General features: G+C 37.3%; 1 protein-coding gene across 1 annotated transcript in view; it reads left to right on the top strand.

Moving 5' to 3' along the window:
* Positions 1-20,736, top strand: part of CCSER1 (coiled-coil serine rich protein 1) — a 383,892-nt gene that overhangs the window by 220,144 nt on the left and 143,012 nt on the right. The window contains exon 6 of the mRNA XM_083861973.1: positions 20,475-20,685. Coding sequence (XP_083718099.1) covers positions 20,475-20,685 — 211 coding nt within the window. The remainder of the gene's footprint in view (positions 1-20,474; positions 20,686-20,736) is intronic.

Raw genomic sequence — 20,736 nt, 5'->3', positions numbered from 1 at the left:
GCCTAGATTTTGATAAGCCACTTTACATAGAGAAAACTAATTGCCTTTCTGAAACCCCTGTCTCTTGACTGGTAACAGATTGTGCTGATAATCCATAATGAAAGACTTCTCTGCACACATTTTGAGCTGTGCCTCTTAACCAATGCGCAAAACATAACGTTAAGATAATGCAGCATGGCATGTCAGTAATTATGGAACCAGATGCAGTAACTGTGGAACCCAGCACAGCAAGATGTTAATTGCACTGCAGACCAGTGGTGTGGTAACATTAAAGCTGTCATCAGAAAGAAGCATAGTATTTGGATCTTAAAGGAGCTGCAGGTTTTCTTTACCACGGTTTCTGCTGTCCCCTTCTCTGCTCAAGAAGTTTTGAGACAGGAAGTATCTCAGCAGAGTTGCTTTGCCAAACACATCTGATATGGCGTCATTCCCTCAAACTCTTATGGTGCTGTGACAAGATCCTGCTGGTACTTGTTGTCCCCAGACAAATTGAAGTTTATGGGACTGATTTATTGCCAGTTTGCAGAATGCATCCAGAAGATCTGTGCAGTACTCTCGTACTGCTTGATGTGCTTTCTTCTGAGTGGTAGAGCTCTGTAGTGCTGAACTGCAAGGCTGTCATCTTGGAAATTGAAGGTCTTCAGGGGAGCCTTTGGTAAGGGGAGTTTGGCAGAAGGAAAGGTACAGGTTATCTCTGCATGTAATTAGGAGATAGGAGGAAGGTGTTGGTCAGATATTCCACTGCCACATTTTGGGCCTTATCAGGCATAGGGGAGGCTTTTCCCCCCTACACTGATAATTACATACATGTATATTAGTAGGAAAAGGCAGTTTAGTAAATGGCATACAAAGCCATCAAGTCATATTTAAATAATGTAAATTCTGGAGTAGCAATGTGCAGAATATGAAGCAAGGAAACTAAATGAAAATGAATGGGTGTGTAACCAGGGCACATTAAGATGCAGAGCAGGAGGTTTTGATAGAGTCTAGAATAGATGCAGTGATGAAAGAAGAGGGTTCAAGTTCAAATTGCAAGGTATCTGGAGACTTTAAAGGTGAAAGCTTTAGGTATGAGAAGAATTGCAACAGAAGGTGAAAATAAAGGCTGCAAAATCACTAAGTGTTACAGACTCAGTCAGGGCTAGGAAAATGTCAGAGACCTGATAGCAAGTCTGTAACAAGCTAACAAACTTCTATGGTGGTATGTTTTTCTTGAAAGATACCATATGGCAAAAGATTGGCAACGTAAGAGAAAATGCTATATTTTGTGAGGTGGAGGTGAGGAAACAAAATGAAGGGAGAATTCAAAAAGGATATTGATGAAAGTAGACAATGTAGATTTGGTAGAAATAAAGAGTAAGGAACCAAAAGTAAAAGAAAAAAACCCACAAAAATACTTTAAAGCAGAGGTGATTAATCCAAAACTGGCTAAGGATTAACCTCTTCCCTGGCATGAATTCATCATATTAATTTCTTCTTCAGAAGCCTGAAAATGGTAAATAGGATGCAACTGATTTGCCACCTCTCACTGGGCATTGTTCAGCTACATTCTGCCATGTTCTCTTTCAAACCACTGTCTAATATCTCCTGTGAAGAAAAAACCAGAATTTACTTGAGAGAAAAAAAAAAAAAGAAGAAGTAATAATTTTGAAGCTGTTGTTATGGTTTGTTTGCTTAAAGTACACAAACTCCAGACTTCTCATTGGAACATTTTCAGGTGCATTCACCCATGTAGAAAAGAATGTATATTTTTTCTTAAAGAGAATTTTTTTTCTACCACAAACTAGTACTGTAGTCCTGAAATGAGCTTCTATAAATATGGCATAGACTTCATAGTTTAGCCATTACTTTCTGGTTTTTTGTTTTTTTTTTTCCAATACATTTCCCTGCACTGAATCGAACTTTTCAAATTCTCACCCATTAAAAAAAGTTTTTGGACTGCATAGTTTACTTGCACTGTGCTCTTCCACTTACATAACTCCTGTATAGGAAAATAGAGTTCAAACATCTGCAGTCATAAAAAGTCACCTCTGTCTCTTTTCTCTTGGATTTATTGTTGTGTTATCTGTCATTTTGTCTGTGTTTGAGTAAATGTTCAATTTCTTACTTTTCCGTTGTTAAAAGTCCGAGAAAATTACCCTTCCTGATATGTGATATAAATGGATCCTTATTACTTTTATTTCTGGAGCATCACACATTGTGATGAAATTGCAGTAAGAAGTCCAAGGGCAATCAAAATGATGTCAGGGCCTTGGGATGACTGGTTAAGAGGTGAGGAGCACAAGCAGGAAAACCTCTGTCCTACCAGCTGCAGAGAGTGATGTTGGAAGGAGCAGGGAGGCCCTGCTGACCAGTAACAGGCTTGGTGACTGCTGTCACCATGAGAATTTTGGGTTCTTTACTCGTTGGTCTGCATGACACCAGGTCTGCTGGCAAGAAACAGGGTACACCAGTCTCAAAGGGGCAAAAGGATCTTCATGTAAGAGTTAACAGGGCTTACTGAAATAGACTGAAACTAGATTTGAAGGGGGAAGAGGATAAAACCAGGCTTGGTGGTGATAAGCCGTAGGATGGCATGTCAGTGATCAAGGGGTAAAATACTAATTTTGAACACTTTTGAGAGTCATGAAACCAAGAACACCAAAATTCACACTGCTAGAGCTAAACTCTTGTCCGACTGTGGTTCTGGTAGGATTTAGATACTATAAAATTAGAGCGCATGCCATTGACTAAAATTTAGACCATTGAGTCCAAACAGCTTCTAAAAGGTACTTTCAAGGAGAGAGCCTTCCATTTAGAATATATCAACAGTTTTGTTGAGGAAAGAAAACAGAATCTCACTTTTTGCAAGCAGAAAAAAAAGCTGTACAAAGAATTTAAAGTTTTTAAGTGAGTTCCTTACTTTGGCTTTACAGTAATGTCTTCACTCTAGTCCAAAGCAGAAACTTAGATCACACATTTAAGTTGCTGTTTCCATATCACCAGAGCAGTGATGATAACAGGACATAGCAGGCTCCATTCATGGGTTGCCTTGAACATTTCGATGTATGTTTATTCTGATTCAATACTGAAAACTTTTTTTTAACATTTCCAATGAAAAAGAGGCTCTAAAAAGTTAGCTCCAACTGTTTGTTCGCAACACAGACTGGAACGCTTGCTTTTACAGTGAAAAATGAGTTCATTCAAGTAGAATTAAACAGCTGCTGTAACAACTGAGCAATGAAAGAAAATCTAGTGTTTAGTTTTTCTATTTCAGGTGTTCTGTATTTAACAGTGATTCACCTGCCATCCAGAAAGCATACAAAGATAATGTTGACCTGACCGATAAAATTGCCACAGAGCTGAACCACGCTGGAAGATGACCGTTTTATGTCAGTGTTTTAAGTGCAGGCAGGGTGGTAGATTTTTGGAGAACTGAGATCTCTCAGAATGTGTTCCAGTGAAAATTGTTGATATAAAGGTGTATGTTCATGGAATGTAGCTGAAGGAGGCAAGGAGATGACCATGAGGAAGCCATTTCTTGTGTTTTGCCAGCAGGTCAGCCTGGCCATTGCCCCACCAACCTCACTTTGGAAGAATTGCAGCAGCTTTGCCAAGCTTGTCTCAGTTTTAGAAATACCTGCTACATCTGGTAGCTGCAGAAGTAGCTTACCTCATTCTTTGTCTTACTGATTTTCGTATTTCAAATGTATTCTATACATCTTAGGGTAACACCAAATTCACATCTGACTTCCTGCTGTTTCCTTTTCCCCAACTGCTTTCCTCTTGGCATAACAAGCCCTTCAAGCACACAATACTGAGAAGGCAATTTAAATGCAGGAGAACAAAGGTTTCACAATTTGAATTTTTCAGCTATGTACTTTATACAGAAGGGCATGTTTGGCACATTTTCCATGGGGAGTGAACCAAAGCCTGCTGTCTGCTATACATTAGTATAATGGGAAGTGTCCCTTTATGCAATCTTTAATATTTATTTTATAAGCTAACTTCATGAAGGCTGAAACTCTGTCATTGCTTTTTATACTGTATTTGTGCTTTGGGATAAAAAAGAAAAGCATCTGCATAGAAAAGGCTTATGGGAATGTTCATACACAACGATTTTTCATCCTGGGGTATGAAATGCGTTACATAAAAAGCATCAAGAAATCTTAATCCTGTTTATGCTTCAGACGTTCCCTCTGGGCTTTAAATTTTTCTGACAGTGGAGACTGAACTCTTTATGAAAATATTAATGGTTAGAAAGGATTTTCACATTAAGTGAAATAAATAGCTGGATATTATTCTAAATGAGATTGTATAGAGTGACTTGATTCACCTATTGCTTTTATGCACTTTTGCTACAAGGATATAAACAGGTAGATGTAAACATCAGGTCTGCAAAGGAAAACTGTGTGGCAGAGAATCTTCCTTTAACTTCTTAATCTGGTTGAAATATTTTACTGATCATGCAATTAGAATTGCAGCAGCAATTAGGTAATACTTGAAATTTCTAAGATTATTATTGGGGATGGTCCTGTGCTGGGCCAGGCATTGGACTTGATGATTCTTGTGACTCCCTTTCTATTCAGCATATTTTGTGTTATGTATCTGTTTCTTCTCTTCTTTCTTCATATTACTTCTACTTAAAAAAAAAAAATTTCCTCAGCTGAGCAGCTACTTCTGCCCATTTTGCCCCATGTGCAAGAATGATACTTAACATGTATTCCATAATTTTATTTCTACAATGTAGGAGGGTATTTAAAGAAAATAAAAAAAAATAAATGACTGAATATTTCTAGAAATGAGCTAAAAATACTATACTTAGAAGATTAATGTGATGGCTGTAACTTGAAAAAAATTACAGCAAAAGAACATTAGAGAAAGAGCCAGTCATGCTAATTTTTAACTCTGTTTTTAATTTTGTTTTTCTAGGTTAAAGGTAATTTTTTTGGTAATGTCTCGAGAATGTATAGTGAAATAAAATAAATCTGAGGGTAATGGTTTCATAAAAATCTATAAATGTGGATAAATAAGTGCTGAATTTCATGATCTCATCAGGATTTCCTTTTCTTCTTTTTGTTAATAAAAAGTATAAAAATTCCAGTTAAACTCTCCCCTTGTTTCTGTTCATGCCCAAATTCGAACGGGCACTGTTTTTGTTAGGCAGTGTTTACAGATTACCTTGTTTCTCCCTGAAATGCTCTGGTTTTTGTTTTGAGATCTGATATCTGATCTTGTACTGGTTTTGGCTGGGGTAGAGTTAGGTTTTTTCTCAGTAGCTGGTTTGGAACTGTGTTTTGGATTTGTGCTGGAAGGGTGAGGGGATGAGGGTGCACAAGGAGCTGGGGGGGGCACAGCCAGGACAGGCTGATAGGGCACGTCCCAGACCATAGAGCATCTGCTCAGCTTATACAGCTGGAGGAAGGAGGAGGAAGTGGACATGTTTGGAGTGATGCCTTTTGTCTTCCCAAGTCACCATTGCATGTGATGGAACCCTGCTCTCCTGGGAATGGGTGAAGACCTGCCTGTCCATGGGAAGCAGTGAGTGAATTCCTTGCTTTGCTTTACTTTGCTTGTGTGCACAGTTCTTGCTTTATCCATTAAATTGACTTTTGCTCAACCCACAAGATTTTTTTTTTTTTTTTTTAATTTGGACTCTGATAACCTGGTTATCATTCTCTGGATTTTGAGGGGTCCTAAGTGGTGAAGTAAGGAACAGCTGTGAGTGTTGCACCAGTTGCCTCTCATCACTGTGTACTCCAGATATTGTACATATTTATACTTTCTTTCTGTTGCTCTTCAAAGCTGTCATTCTCTGTGTCAAATTACTCTTACTGTATATTTCATACTCAGTTATTGATTTTTGCTTCTAGAACTGGTTCGTATTGTATTTATTTATTTGTTAGAGCTTCAGTGAGGGTTTTATTTCAGCTTTTACACTTCACTTCCTTATGAAATGTCTGTCTGTGATGTTTATTTGTCTTTCCAATCATTACTTCTACTAGGAAACAGTAATGAGTAGTGGATTGGTAATCTGGAGCGGCTCTTGGGCTTTGATGCTTGGTAGGCTTTTCAAAACATAGCAATAACAGTTTGGAAAGAATATCCAGAACAGAAGTAGAATTTCCTTGTTTTTGCATTCAGGCAGCAAAAAATACTCATTTGTTGTCTTCCTTTGCTTCCAAGCAACTCTCCCTAAAGAGCAGGTAAAAAAGTCACTTAGATCTTCAAACAATATTTATATTTTCTTAGGACTGTGTTGCCTGAATTAGTTCCAATGCAGAAACCTCTTTGCCCATTTGCAAGTTGTTGTCTCTTGCAAGCAAGTGCAATGGGGGAACTATAAAGAAATGTTAGAAAACACTTGCAAGGAAAATTGTTCTTGAATGTCTTTGGTAGAATCAAGGAACCAAATGAATAATAAGGCTTTTAGCCAGGTGTCTTCACCTGGAACCACTGAAATCACTCTTTGCCATCTGTCTAGCATTACTGGAATATGTTTGGAGGATAGTTTGGGGGATTAGCAGCACAAAATGAGGTGATAATTTTTCTTTTATACCCTCTGTTTTTACACACAAGTTCTTGAAGAAGGGAGTATTTTTGATTATATGTCCTTTTTTCACTTGTTCTGCCTGTTTTCACCTGAGCCCTTGCATCGATTGTGTGGCTGAGAGCTTCCACCCCCTCTCCCTTTCCTAAGTGCAGTTTGTACACCTATGCCAGGAATCTTGGATCAGTCAAGAAACAGCATTAATTATCTCATGCAGTAAATCCATTGAAATAGATAGTTTGGGTAAGATTCACAACTTCACATAAGTGAAAGTTATTTTTTCATCTAAAATGTTCCCTTCGTCAGCAGTAGCCTTTGTCACATCAGGTAGAGACCAGCATCCTGTTACATGGAGCTGCTTCTTGTACATATGTAAATCTTCATTCTGATTTCTACAACCACAAAATAGAGGGAGGCAAAATACACTTCAGGTCGTGATGTTCTGCAGTGTTGGGTTTGGCATTGCCATGTCCATTTTGCCTTTAACACAAGGGTAAGATGATTGAGCAATGACCATTCTGGTAGTGATGGACCCTACAGATCCCAGTGCAAGAGCTGCCCCTACTCTTCTGTTTTTTTAGTAGACAACTTTTTTCAAAAGGTCCCCTTTTAAACTCTGCTTTGTCACTCAAATACTGGCAGCAAGTTACCTGAAAATTGACTTTTTTTCAACTTAGATGTTGAAATTTGAAATTCAGTAGAGAGAGTCAGGAGAGACCACAGCAGAAGTTGCACAAATAGTGTGATAAGCTCTGAAATGCCTCAGCAGAATATGAAATAGCTTTTGATCTTCTTCTTAGTTGGAAAATGCACAGGGATAGATTGCAGGAACACAGGTGAAAGTGTCCCCCAGGCTGGGAAGAGGATGTCCTTCAACGGCACCTTCTTATATGCTCACTCTACATTATTTTTCTTCCTCTGAAGAAATATTTTATGTATTATTACCAGCATTTGGATGTAGGACTGCCATGAAATTACTTCCTCTATAGCTAGTAGTGCTAATGAGAGGCTCAGTACTTCTTTTTCATATTTAAGGAATAGTTTAGTGCAATGATAAAGTGTGCCAACTTAAGTAGTGATATAAAGTAGAATTCTTGCCTCCATTATTAAGATTCCAAATATTTTTCATATAAGAGCAGTAGCCCCAAGTGTTACTTGTAATTGATGCTTCTAGAATTCTGCTTTGTAACTGGACACTGCACTGCGCAAAAACTTGAAGAGTTTAGAAAGAGAAATTTGTATTTCAGTGGCAAATAGGTTTATGTCTTTTAACTTTTGTGTCTGAAATAAGCAGTGCACTTGCCCAGGGCTTTAATTGTTTTCACTGTCAATGTCAAGAATTAAAGAAGGAGCATGTACAGATGACATACAAAATGTCAAAATTTTGTCATACAAAATGACAAAACTTCTTTCAGCTACCAGACATCTCTAATACTCATTTTGCACCTGTTTCTATTGATAATCTTATGGGCTTATAAACAAAAGCACTTGTGATTTGGTTTAGTTGGTTAAATTCCACGAGTTTTGCATATAAAGAGCATGCAGTAGGTATTTGCAGGATGTATTTTGCAAACTTCCACAGTTTTCAGTATTTTCAGAGATAAAAATAGATATAAAGAGACAAATGTAAATATATCAGTCAAGGTGTGGAATTGCTATTTTATCACTTTTGTTATTCCTTGCCATTTACAACTCTAGTAACCCACTGAGTCTTGATGTACTGGAATTTAAAGCCAATTAAAATGCCAGACTTTTTTTTTTTTTCTAAAAAACTTGTAGCACACAAGCAATTGAAAATAAAGTAATTAAGTATAGAATGCTCAGCCTGTTGTTTTAGATGATGCTGTGGGGAAAAAACGTTGTCTACACAAATAACATTACCAGTTGTCTCACTTAGTCAGCCAAGCAGGATGAAAACAAAGAATGGTAGAGGCTAATAAAGATACACCATCTAAAACTTTCTTCCTTACAACTTTTATTTGTTTCAGTGGCTGCCTCAACAGTTATATTGATACTGCAGTGTCTGCAGTAAAATATGCAAGTGAATTCTCTGACTCATGTTCTGAAGGGATGATCATTTATTCTTGTGTAACTTAATTGTCCTTGTGGGATCCACAGGGTTCCTCCCTCTCGGTGAGCTGATCACAGTTTGGAAAATGCAAAATCTACTTTTTCACCTAAAGGTGTGAGAATTGCAATTATTTCTCAGGTTGTCTTCACTTCATTTATTCTAAAAATGACGTTAATATTCCTGTTCCATCAGCTTTACATTTTCACATTTTTTCTCCTCTTTATTATTGCTGCGGCAAGAGAACATGGTTTGTATCATGCAAGTTTTTTTTGCATGTCAAAAACTCTACTAGCTTATTCTGATGAGGAAGAGTAAAGATCTCCTACTTTTCACTGAGAGTTTTACAAATGCCAATCAGAGGTCCAGTAGGCTTGGATTATTTTGTCTCTGTTTTCTGGCACATGGATAAAAGTGTTAGTCATCTGCCTTGTGGCTTTTGCCTGCATTTAAATGACTTGCTTCACTCATCTCTTAGTTATTCTTGTGACAGCCCTTATTCAGGAAAGAACAATCTGCATTAGGTTAATTATTTCTTACTATATTTTCTGTTTTCTTAAAATAATTAGTAATATTACAGGACTTTGTAATTCATAAGAGATTTTTGCTTGACCTGTGCTCTGATCTAGGCATTTCTGTTTCTTTGTCTTTTTCCAACAATGCGTTTGTTCTTGAAAATGAAACAAAAAAACTTGATAAATGATGTTGTGTAAAAAAATGCTGGCTTCAGCCCATCAGGATTCATTTAGTCTGAAAAATGACACTGAAATTTCCAAATGCTGCTTCTAGAACTAATAAAAATGTCTCTAAGGGAAAATTATTTATTTAATTCTCTGCTGCCAGATTTTGCTGGCAAACTTTGTGTTTTGCCGTATGACCATGGCCAGACTGAAAATGTACTTCAGCAAAAGATGGACAGTAGTTCTGCTGGGATAGAGAAATGCTTACGGATTATGCTTGGAGCTGCTGATGGCAAATCACCCTGTTAGCAGTGTAGTTTGACTGTGCTTAATTATGTCAGTTTATGATGATGCCTGCATGGAACCTTTTCAGGGGAAAGCAGGTGGCTTTTTGGGGGTGTGTGTAAAGAGAGAATCTCCCTCCTTTGTGGAAACAGCTCCTTAGGAGTTTTGAGAGGTCGCTGCCAGATGTTAAGTGTGGGACATGTATTAATAGGCTGTAGGTACACTAGCAGACTGACCAAGTGAAATGGAATAAAATATTTCAAGGACAGAGATCCTTACTCTTCCATATTGCCTCAGAGGAATATGAATTCCTCGTCCCTAAAGAAGTGACTAAAAATATGCATTCTGCATTCCACAGGACTTCAGTGCCCTCTTTCCTCTCTAAAATTTCATCACACTTTACATCAACTTGCTGTTATAACCAGTAAGAAGAACTTCAGGCTAGGTGGTAAAAATCTTCATACCTGGTTTGATGCAGCCAAAAAGACATGACATTCGGATTTTTGGGGCCTAAAAACTGTGTATTTAAGTGAATGCTACTGGTTTATCTAGTTTTTGTAACATCAAGAGTTTCTGTAAGAAAGGTGGGACAGACTTTTTAGCAGGATCTGTTGTGACAGGACAAGGTACAACGTCAGATAGAAGGAAGAAGTGTTTCAGAATAAGGGTGGTGAGGCACTGGAACAGTTGCCCAGAGAGGTGGTGGATTTCCATCCCTTGACTGGAAACATTCAAGGTCAGGCTGGGTGGGGCTCTGAGCAACCTGATCTAGTTGAAGATGTTCCTGCACATTTCAGGCTGATTAGAGCAGATTACTTCTAAATGTTCCTTACAGCCCAAATCAATATATGATTTGACAATCGTCCTCAAAATGTTTGTTCAAAGTTGATTTTTTTTTTCTAACAAACAAACAAACCCACCCAAAATTAAAAAAAAAAAAACAACAAAACAACCACCCAACAGAAATAACAACCCCCCAGAAACACCCACAGAAAAAGAAAAAGTGACTCAAGCCAAATAAAAAAGAAAAAAACCCCACAACATTCAGGTAAAAGCAGGCAAGTTACTTGTTCATCCTTTCGTTACCACTTGACCATGAGTTGTGGCTCTTCTTTTCTTGTCTGTCCATGTCCAATGTGTAGTTTCACAACATATTCCCTACTAATACACTCACATCCTAGCATGTTCCTCAGGTTCACTGTGTCAGATTTAAGGAACATCAGCCTGGCTAGTAATATCCATGCCAATCTGAGTGGCTGATGGGTCTATGATCCCTGAAAGCAAAGCCAAAAGAACAGCCTCAAAAGTCAAGCAGTATTCAGCCTCAAAGACTGTACAATGTCTGTATGTGCACAGGCATATCTTTTGAGTGCTTTGTCTTCTGCTTCCAAAATCTATAGAGTGAGCTTAGACCAAGATGTCATGCTGTGTCTGGCAGTGGTGGGGGCCAGAAATTGACATTTTGTGCATTTTATTTTTAAAAAAGGAATTTATTTCAAAAGCTGGAGTGATACTGCGAGCTCCCTTGAAAATAAATGTGTTGGCAAGTCCAGTTTTAATCTCAGTCTAGATGGAGCTAAGGACAGCAAGTTTTAACATATGCTCCAACAATTATTAGGACTGTTCTCCTGACAAACAGTTTGCAAAATCAGTAGCTAAAAGTATTAATTATGCTATTATGTAATATACATTTAGTGTTTCACAGAAGAAATGCTACAAATTCTATTATAAATTAATAATCATTCTAAATTTTTAATAACTTCATTACAGCAACTTTTACAAGTGTGTTTTTTCATTATCATATTTGTTGCAAGCTTTAATAAATTAATGGCACAAGTTACTGCAGTAATGTTAAGAGAAATTGTGTTCCAAATATAACTGTCATTTACTGCTTAGAATTTGCAAATGTGCAGTGTAAAAGGATTCAGACATCAGACATCAAACTCAAATCACGGCCTGTATATTTTCAGTGAGATGCAGCTTTTCTAAACTTGCTTAGTTTTGCACAGTAGTGCTCTTCATGCTATTCTCAGGCTTAAACGGCAAACGGGCACTGTAAACTAGAAGCTGCTGCTGTAACCCTAAATATTCAGGTAGTTCAAGCAGAGTCCCCAAACTAGGGAATGTAGCAAGCAGAGAGTAAACAGCTGAAATAAACATTGAATTTTAATACGACATTCTCAGAACTCAGTGTTAAAAGGAAGTAGACCTGATGTCCTCAAAGTGAAGAGAGGCAGGAGGCATTGCAGAGAGAATGAAGCTTCTGGTGGAACATGGTTTGTAGGCACTTAGCTGTCAAACAGTGTTGCATCAGAACAAAAATACTGTAAGCATGAAGAGCTGAGCTAGTTATTGGAGTTTTAGCATGCTTATTTCCTCCTCTGTTCTGCTCTACAAATAAGTATTTAGAGATATTTCAGTATGATTCAGAGATCTGAACTTGGGTCCTTCATACTCAATCAAACCAAAAACCATTGTCTTTTTACCCTGTCTCTGACCTCAGTTTGGCAATTCATTAGATTTCCTTTTTCATAGCAGGCCACATTTATGAGGGAGGGAAGGGACATGAAATGTCTTCCTCTGTAAACAGTATGGAAGCACTACTGCAGTGATGTAGTCAAATAAAATTAAATATTCTGTTTATTTTTAGTGAGTTATTTACAATCAAAAATAAAAACACTGAAGACCATACTGGGAAAGTCAAATCTCCTGTAGGTGGGCTAATTTCACCATATGATAAAAATAAGACGTTTCTGCTGTGGCACTTAGTGATTGATAATGTCATGTGAGAAAAAAGCAATTAGGTTAATTTACACATTAATTAGTTTGTTGCTTTCTTTTTGTTTGGTCTCTAATGCCTTTGTTTAAAAAATGGAGCATGTGGTGTTGCAGGGCTTTATTTTCACTAATTAGGTTCCAAGTGCAGACATTGCAAACACCTGCCTTGTAAGTGAAAACATTCTGAGTTAATTTAAGCCCTCTGGTTGTTTGAGAGGACACTCCCAAGAAAACAACAGGAGGGGTCCCACAACTTACAGGCTTTCATCTCTGTATGTAGCTGGGAGTTATTCTTAAGTTATTGCCTTTGTTTGTGCTAGGGGCAGTTTTTGTAAGTTGCTGTCTGGAGCTGTGCAGTGTTCAGGGGAGGAGGAGAGATTTTGAGCCTTTGTAAAGTGAGTGGTTCCTGAGAAATCTTTGTGCTTGTGAAGGTCTCAGACTCTTTTTATTTCAAGATGATGGAGTGTGAGCTGTTTTCACTAAAGCAATAAACTAGCACTGAGGTTGGAGTTGTTGTGTTGTTTTGTTACTTTTGTGTGGATCACGCTTCCATAGTATTTCCCAAAAACTTGTAAGAACACAATGTAACCTTGAAAAAAATTGCTCGTAGACTGGTATCTTCAAGAATGGGTATGTAGTTACATACATGGTCTGGGTTTCTTCATAAATTATGTTCCTGAATCCATTCTATGCTTTCATTTATTGGTCATAGAAGAAGATTTGACATAAAAACTCCTTTAACGTTAACATTAGGTTCTAACTGTTGTAGGTGATAATGAAAAAGGCCAGGTTTTAAAGTTGCATTTTCCTCCTGACGTATTTATAAAGTTTGCTGCATAGCATAGGGGGATGGCATCCTCTGAATGTGACTGTTTTCTACTCCTTATTCTAAGAACTGCTAGAGGGCAAGGAGAAGGGAGGGGTGCATTGGTTTAATCATATATTTTCACCAAAATAAAAATCCATTGTGTTGATTCCATTGAAGAGGATTGAAAGGTATTATGACTCAGAACGCTGTGTTTGTAATTAGTGAGTATTTTAATGTTCTATCACTGATTTTATATTTCACTATATGAAAATGTAGAGTTAGTGCTAAATTTCAGGGTTACTAATTGGAATTTCCTGAACACTCACACAGTTTTATTACCTAATTATTGTATAGGGCATCCCTTAACTGCTCAGCTTCTCTGATATTTTATTCTTCTTTCTCTGAGTCTCTGCCATCTAATCCTGTAGGCATGTGCATTTTTGCATGGAGGAATGTGTGTGGCTGTAGCATGATAAACCTGTAGGATGATTATTTAGATGTCTATATCTGGTTTTAAACCCTGGCATGGTCAGAAACCTAGACATTTCCATAATTGAACCTAATCCAGGATGAGTTCCCTGAGTAACCTGATAAGGGAGAAGATAGGCCGGGTTTGGGATATAGGGAAAGTCAGCAGAATGCTGAAGGTATTTTAGTAAATATTAATTTGATCTCTTCAAAATCTGGTATGCGTCTCAAATGAACCTCTTGGCCAACACAAGGTATAATGAATTGCTTGCTTGCTCCACAGAAGTGTTCTTAATGCTTAATAGCTCATCAGAAGAGAATATCTTGGGTTAGGCAGTAATAATATGATTAGGTGCTTCCCAGGTATTTAAAAACCAATTCAGACACATCTTGACATGAGTGGCTTGTCTCCTTTATAAAGTATATGAATTTTCCACTTAATTTTCCTGTCTCACTGGACATCTGTCTTTGTCTTACCCATGTCTGTGAATTCTGCTTGCCACTAAGCAAGTATTCCTACTGTTTTGTCTTTTAGTGAATTTAACCTTTCCTGCTGGCATACCTATCTTACCACTAGAGCCTACACGAACAGATCTCTACATTCTTACTGAGCACAGAAAATTATTAGCCTCTTTTTTCCTTCTTTCATTTAAAATACACATAATTTTGATCAGGATTTCATAAAGTTTTGATATCAAAAAATACTACTTGTAGTAGGAAGCATTTGGCAATTTGTTTTTAAGTAATCAAATGTGGTTTGGTAACTGAATGGAGTGTACTACTTGTGCTTCTTGGAAAGCAGTCATCAGATCCAGTATCCATTGTGGTTTTACTGGGCTTTTTTCTTAACCTAATAAAATCTTGACAGTTTTGTGTTGCATCTGCACATTTTCTAAAGGAAAGACAGAAGCATTTAGAGCAATGGTAAAGAGAAATGTTCTTATCTAGAAGGTGACAGTGACAAAATGGATTCCCTCCTTATTTTTCCCCATTTCTCCCAGTAGTATCAGGTTTTCTGGACACATTTCAGTGCCTGTCATTAATAGATTAGATCAAAATGTTTGTGGTTTTAGTCCCAGGTCAGCTGAATTAATCTGTTCTGTGCAGTGCATTTGGAGCGAGATTCAGAGAGAGCACCAGGTGTCTTTAACTTTAGTCAGTACTGAGGCAGCATCTGGTCAGAAGTGTGTAGTTTTTACAAACATTGCAATGTCTGCCGGGAGATGGAACCTTTGTCCAAATAAAAGAATCAGAGGGTTGGAAGGGAGCTTAAAGATCGTCTAATTCCAACTCCCCTGCCATGGACAGGAACAGGCAAAATTTCTTTTTATATCCTGAACAGAGACATACTGTTAATAATCCTGCTGACTTCTTAAAAAAACTGAAGCTGCCAAACTCTCAGTGTTAAGGCAGCCTCATTTACTTTTGCTGGTTTGTCTTCAGTGCTTTACTTACTACTACACTCTCAATATTTGAAAGTGAAAAAGCCCCACTGGTCTTTTCCAGGGAGCTATTTTTTGAATGTTATTTGATTATTCATTACATTATCTTATCGCATTTCAATTTTCCTAATAGATTCCAGGAGGAAGAAAAGAGCTGAAGTTTGAAGTGGTGTTGTGTGCTAGATCAGGGGATATAAACAGAGCTCTTAACTCCTGTAGAGTTTAGAGAAAGGAAAGAAGCGCTTGACAGGCCCTTAACAGCTGTACTTTACCAGCAGCTGGAAGATGAAAGGCTTGTTTTAATTTTATTTTTTAAAAAAATTGATTCTGCATTTCTTGATCACCACATTCTAGCCCAAAACATATCTTTATGACTTGTGATATAAACCTTGGAAAGAAAACCAGTTTTAGTGGAAAAGGTTGACAGTCTCTTAACTTAGAGCAGCACTGGCCATTAGAGTTTGTGTGCACACTTGTCTGTGGCTGGAGAGTTTGATAGTGACAGATACTGGACATCATTACTCTAAAAGGCTGACCTTGAAAAACCATAGCATCTATAAAGGATACACAGCTCTAAAAGCTGTAAAATGTCAAACAATACCTTAGGACACACCGATGTACAAGACTGAGATCTTATCCCTACAACTTCTGAAGCAGTCTCTGTTAGAACAGAAGCAATATGAGACAGAAAGAGAGGTAGAAATTTCGATGCCAAAGAATGCTAATGTGGGTAATGAACCAAGTGTTTTAAGTTCTGGTTAGCTTTTTTATCTTAATATTGCAAAGCCTGTGTTTTCAGAGCTGAGTGAAGAATTCGCCAATTTTTTTTTATCCTCCTCGACTAGATCTTGAGAAGATGTAGGCACCTAGCAGGGCATTATTTTACATATTCATTGTAATATTTAGGAACATGCTTTTTCAAGTCTGTGCCTTAATTCTGCCAAATATGGTGAGGGGCCTTTCTTTTTTTCCCAAAATATGTGCTTGTGAACTGTTCGGGATAGAGCGCATCTCTTTACTAGATGAGATGAGTAGGCAATCACCTCATCACCTCAGGAGATTCTCAGGGATTAAGATTCAGTATGGGATGATAGTAGGGTTTCATAGGTAATGTAGCTCATCTTTGGAGAGCCACAGATGCTTTGAGTTGAATTTTGGAAGTATTTGAGGTAGGTAGCTTTTCCTCTAAGAATCAGAGGGAAGCAATTGCTCTTGTGTGTCTTACATGGTCCAGCTGAGAGATCTTTATCAATGTAGTCATCAGTTAATTTTCTGAATGAGGAAGACCTATTTACTGTTAGTGAGGAAAAAGAAAATTCTAGATGGGAGAAAGAAATATGCATTGAAGGCTTTCTAGATGAATATGAAATAGGATTTTAGGACATAACCTCTGTATGAAACTAAAAACATTTTTCTTCTAATGTAAAAGGATGGGCCACGATGTGGACAAATAAGAACTACTCATTTTTCCTGAAAAATTTATGAAGACCAAATTTTTATGTCTTTCTATATAAGTATATGTATGACTTCTACAAATATACACATGTATATGGAACTATAAAATTCGTGTGTGTATATACACAGTATCTTGATTTATTAATACAGCTGCACACTTAAACACTGAAAATTAGAGATGTAAGGCTTTTTCTAAGACCCTGCTTTAGAAGATAGGCCCTCAGGGAAGAAAGAAGCCGTGTTCAGCTCCTCTAATAGAGGCTGGGGTCTTTTGCTCTGCTTTCAGAGCCTTCCTGATGCCAACAGTGTTACATGGGTTCTCTTCTGTTAAGCTGATACCGAGAGAAGTAGACTCAGGGGAACTAATTGTATTAGTTTAGGCTAATTCTGCTTTAGCAACATCTTGAGCACTGCAGATGAAAACTAAGAAGATTAAAGTCCACATAATCTGGGGATCTTTATGTAAGTGAAGTTCAAATTACCATAAGCTCTTCAAATCATTGATCTGAGGATCAGTAAGAAGAGAAGAATAACTTAAACAAGCTCAACCTGCAAATCCATGTCTTTGGGTCCTCTTTCCTTTTTTTTTTTTGTTTCCTTTTTCCTCCTTTTTTTCCCTATTTGTTTTTAATACAACCTTTTAAGAATTCTTTAGTATAAGAAAATTGGTTTTGTTCTACCATTCTAGGGAAAAGGAGCTTTCAAAGGAGCTGCACAACTGTATCTCTTACTCAACATGTGGTTGCATTGGATTGATGGAGGCTATTAAACGGTGAAAGCCAGTGATTGATTATTTTAATGCTAGCATACTATTTCAATAAAGACTGCTTTTAAAATAGAAATCTGCCTTAATGGCACTACTATTTTACTGACTGTGGATATTGTAGCTTCTGATTCTTTGTATCAATTAGAAAGAAAAGGAGGGAATAGATCTGTGGTGCTCAGTGAATATGTCCAGATACATAAGAAACAAGCCAGCAGGCCTGAAATACTGTTGAGTTGCACAAGTTTTTCACCCTATTTAATACTTACAGACTTGTAACAACGTTTATGTGGATTTTCTGACCTTATATTGGCAGTAATTCTACTAACACTGTGTCCTTTTTTCTGTTATCATTCACAGTTCCCTAGCCATGCTCAGGGATTTGAGTTGACATCTGTGTGGGATGGGACTTAAATGCACATCTGCACTACTGACATCCTCCGGAATGGAGTGGTCCCATCCAGTTTGCCTGTAGTGATAACCAAACCATGCCAGGGAATCACTGGAAAGAGTGGCAATGGGGTTGGGTCAAGCCATTTCAGAAGTGTTTTGAAACTGATTTCCAGTGCTCAGAACATTCTCAGGGATGATTTTATTAAAGTAGGAACTTAGCCTGAGCATATGGCAGGTGAATTTAGAGCTCAGGCTGTAGCCATGTATTTAAAAGTGGCCAAATTGCCTTCCTGAAATACTCTGTGTTGATAAGATTATGCAGTTAATGTTGTCACTTAAAGGAAATACATTGCTTCTGGTCATTAAAATAGACCTTTTGAGGCTTTTTTCCAAGGACTTAAAAAGTTTGTCATTGATAATATTTGTAATAAAAACATTTGTGAAATGTTTTTATTGCAATGAATACATGTTAGGAAGGTGGAGGAGTCTGGCCATCTGTAAGGAATTCCTGCACTGCCAGTTGAGGAACCAGCCCCTACTCTAACTTCAGAGAGTGAGGTGTTTTACTAAAAAAGTGAAACTTCTCATTTAGGAAGAATGGTTGGGTTTTTTTTTTCCTTTCTAAATCTCTTCTGCTGCTTTGAGATGAATTGCAGTGGATTGCCATAATAATAATAATGTAACAGACCACCTAGATGTTGTTAATAATGAACTTGATGAAATACCATTTCTGGAATGAATTTTAAATGAGCTTCTTTTTTTCTGCTGCAGGTAGAATGAGTTGTATCAGAGTGGCGTTTTTCTGTCACACATCAGTTCAAGTACCTCTAAATTATCAGAGAACTGTATAATTTGAATGCTCTCTGTATACCAGCTAACTCTGACTCACCATTTTCAAGCAGATACTGAGTCCAATTTTAAACTCTTAAGACTGTGAGTGGTGATATGTTATTATGGTGCTTTTCATACTTTAGTACAAGATTCTGTGTTTGAGGCGGTGGTAATTTCGTGTGTTGAGCAGTGTGATATCAACGTAAAGCCCACTGAAGTAACTGAAAATATTTTCTTTATTTGAAATTCAGAGTCGCTGTATTTCTAGTACATCTATACATAAACACTGTATCTTTTCCAGAGAGGAGGGTAGTTTTCCAAGAATACTGCTTATTTCCTCATCACTGGGGAGCAGGGCATGGCTGGTGATACCAGGTTCTTCTCCCTGATAATGGGCAGTAGAAGACTCATTTTGGGAGACAGTATATCCTAAATTTGTCCTTTCTCAGGGCCAGGAGGGGACCCACATAGAAGGCCTGTAGAGGAATATGAGAAGATCAAACTTCAATGAGACATATGAAATGAATGTGCAGAATATTCTAAGGAATAATCCATCTTCTAGTCTGTAGGCACTGGGTGGAGGGGGAAAAAAGAGAACCTTGTTGTTTCAGCTTAATTTAAATAATGTGCTTTTCTGGATACATAAATCTTCTGCAAGTGTAGATTCCAATAGTTTGAATATGGCATCTTTTATAAACCTTTAAAAGTGGTGTATGTTGTTATAGTTCAGTTTCATAAGTTGTTTTTTCTTGGCATGATTTATATCTGGGTCTTGTTTAAAGGCTATAAAACATCAGTGTTTAATATCCTTCAGTCGAAAGCAACTACCGGCCACTCATATCTTTATTTTAAAGGATGCAAAATATTCTATTCAAAGATATTTCAAGGCATTGTTTCAATTTTTGTTGTTTTATGAGTCTTGAAGAGCCTGAAATTTTAGTTCCATTAGCCATCATGGAAATCTGTCTGTGACACATTGCTTGATCTAACATGTTCAGTTTACTGCTTATTGCATAGCTTTCAAAATATAAAAATGAACTATCCATAAAAGATACTTATAGTATCCTAATTTACAGTTTTTTGAGTATGGCACTGGGAATTGTTTGTCTTAAGAAATCACATCAATCTGGTTTTGTCTGTAATCAAAATTAAGGAAAATTTTATGTGGGAAAATGTTCTCTGTCCTTCCAAATTATGGGAGAATCAGTTTTGTTGCATAAAAATTCAAATGAAACAGAAAATTGGAACAATATTTTAAATTAATAATAATTGTGATTTTCTTCACTGTTTATGCTAGGATCTTTAATTGTACTGAGTTAATTTAGTATGACTTTCTTCATCATGGGAAAAACAGATAACTTGCTCTAAAAGGAAGATAGTGTGTGTGCAGCAAAATAATGGTCTTTCATTACCTTTAAAGTCCATTAAAATCTTTGTGTCTTTAATGGATTCTAAACCACAACTTCCTGTTGTAGTTTTAGGAGTAACTGAACCTAAGTGTGAATGCAGATTAATTACATTCCATATTCCATTTTATACAATAGCCAGCCCAGAAAGGAGTATTATTTTTTGCAGTTTTCGTTTCTTTCTGAGTTCTAAGTCAAAGCATGTGGAAGATTGTGATTTGATTTAGCTTCTGAAGGTGCACGACAGATTCATTTTTTTGTAAAGCTCAACTGAAATAAAAAAGACCTGTAGAAGTTTTGCCCACAGGATATTTTGTTTTAAGAAAATGGCTTTCTTTTGAAGGGCACGAGCTAGAACATGGTTTTAATTCCTGTAGAATATGGTCCTTCTATAAATGTGTATTTTATTGCTAGCACCATATGGCTATGTGTATGTTATAAAGGCCGTTCATGCCAGCAGGCTCAAAAAAGCAAATGTGTGTCTTTACACTCAGAGGAATTACCACCCCCCCAAATTATTAGTGTTTTTTCATATTTTAGTGTTGACCTTTCTGTTTTCTCTCACAAGGAATCTATCCCTGAAGCTGTCGAAGGAGGTGGAGCAAGGAGAAGCCAGGTATCCTCGTGTCAGCCAGCTGGCTGGCAGCCCATCTGTGGAGTGGCCTTTCACTGGTCTGGAAGAAGGTGGAGGCATTGAGTCTCTGCCCTTCAGATTGATGCTCCAGGACTGCACAGCTGTAAAGACATTGCTTCTGAAAATGAAGAGGGTTCTTCAAGAGGTAATCACCCACTTATTTGTTAGATTAATATATTTCAGTATTAATGAGCTA

The sequence above is a fragment of the Zosterops lateralis genome (genome assembly GCF_965231275.1).
Source record: "Zosterops lateralis genome assembly, chromosome: 5".
NCBI classification, from domain to species: domain Eukaryota; kingdom Metazoa; phylum Chordata; class Aves; order Passeriformes; family Zosteropidae; genus Zosterops; species Zosterops lateralis.
This window is presented reverse-complemented; position numbering and strand designations above follow the sequence as displayed.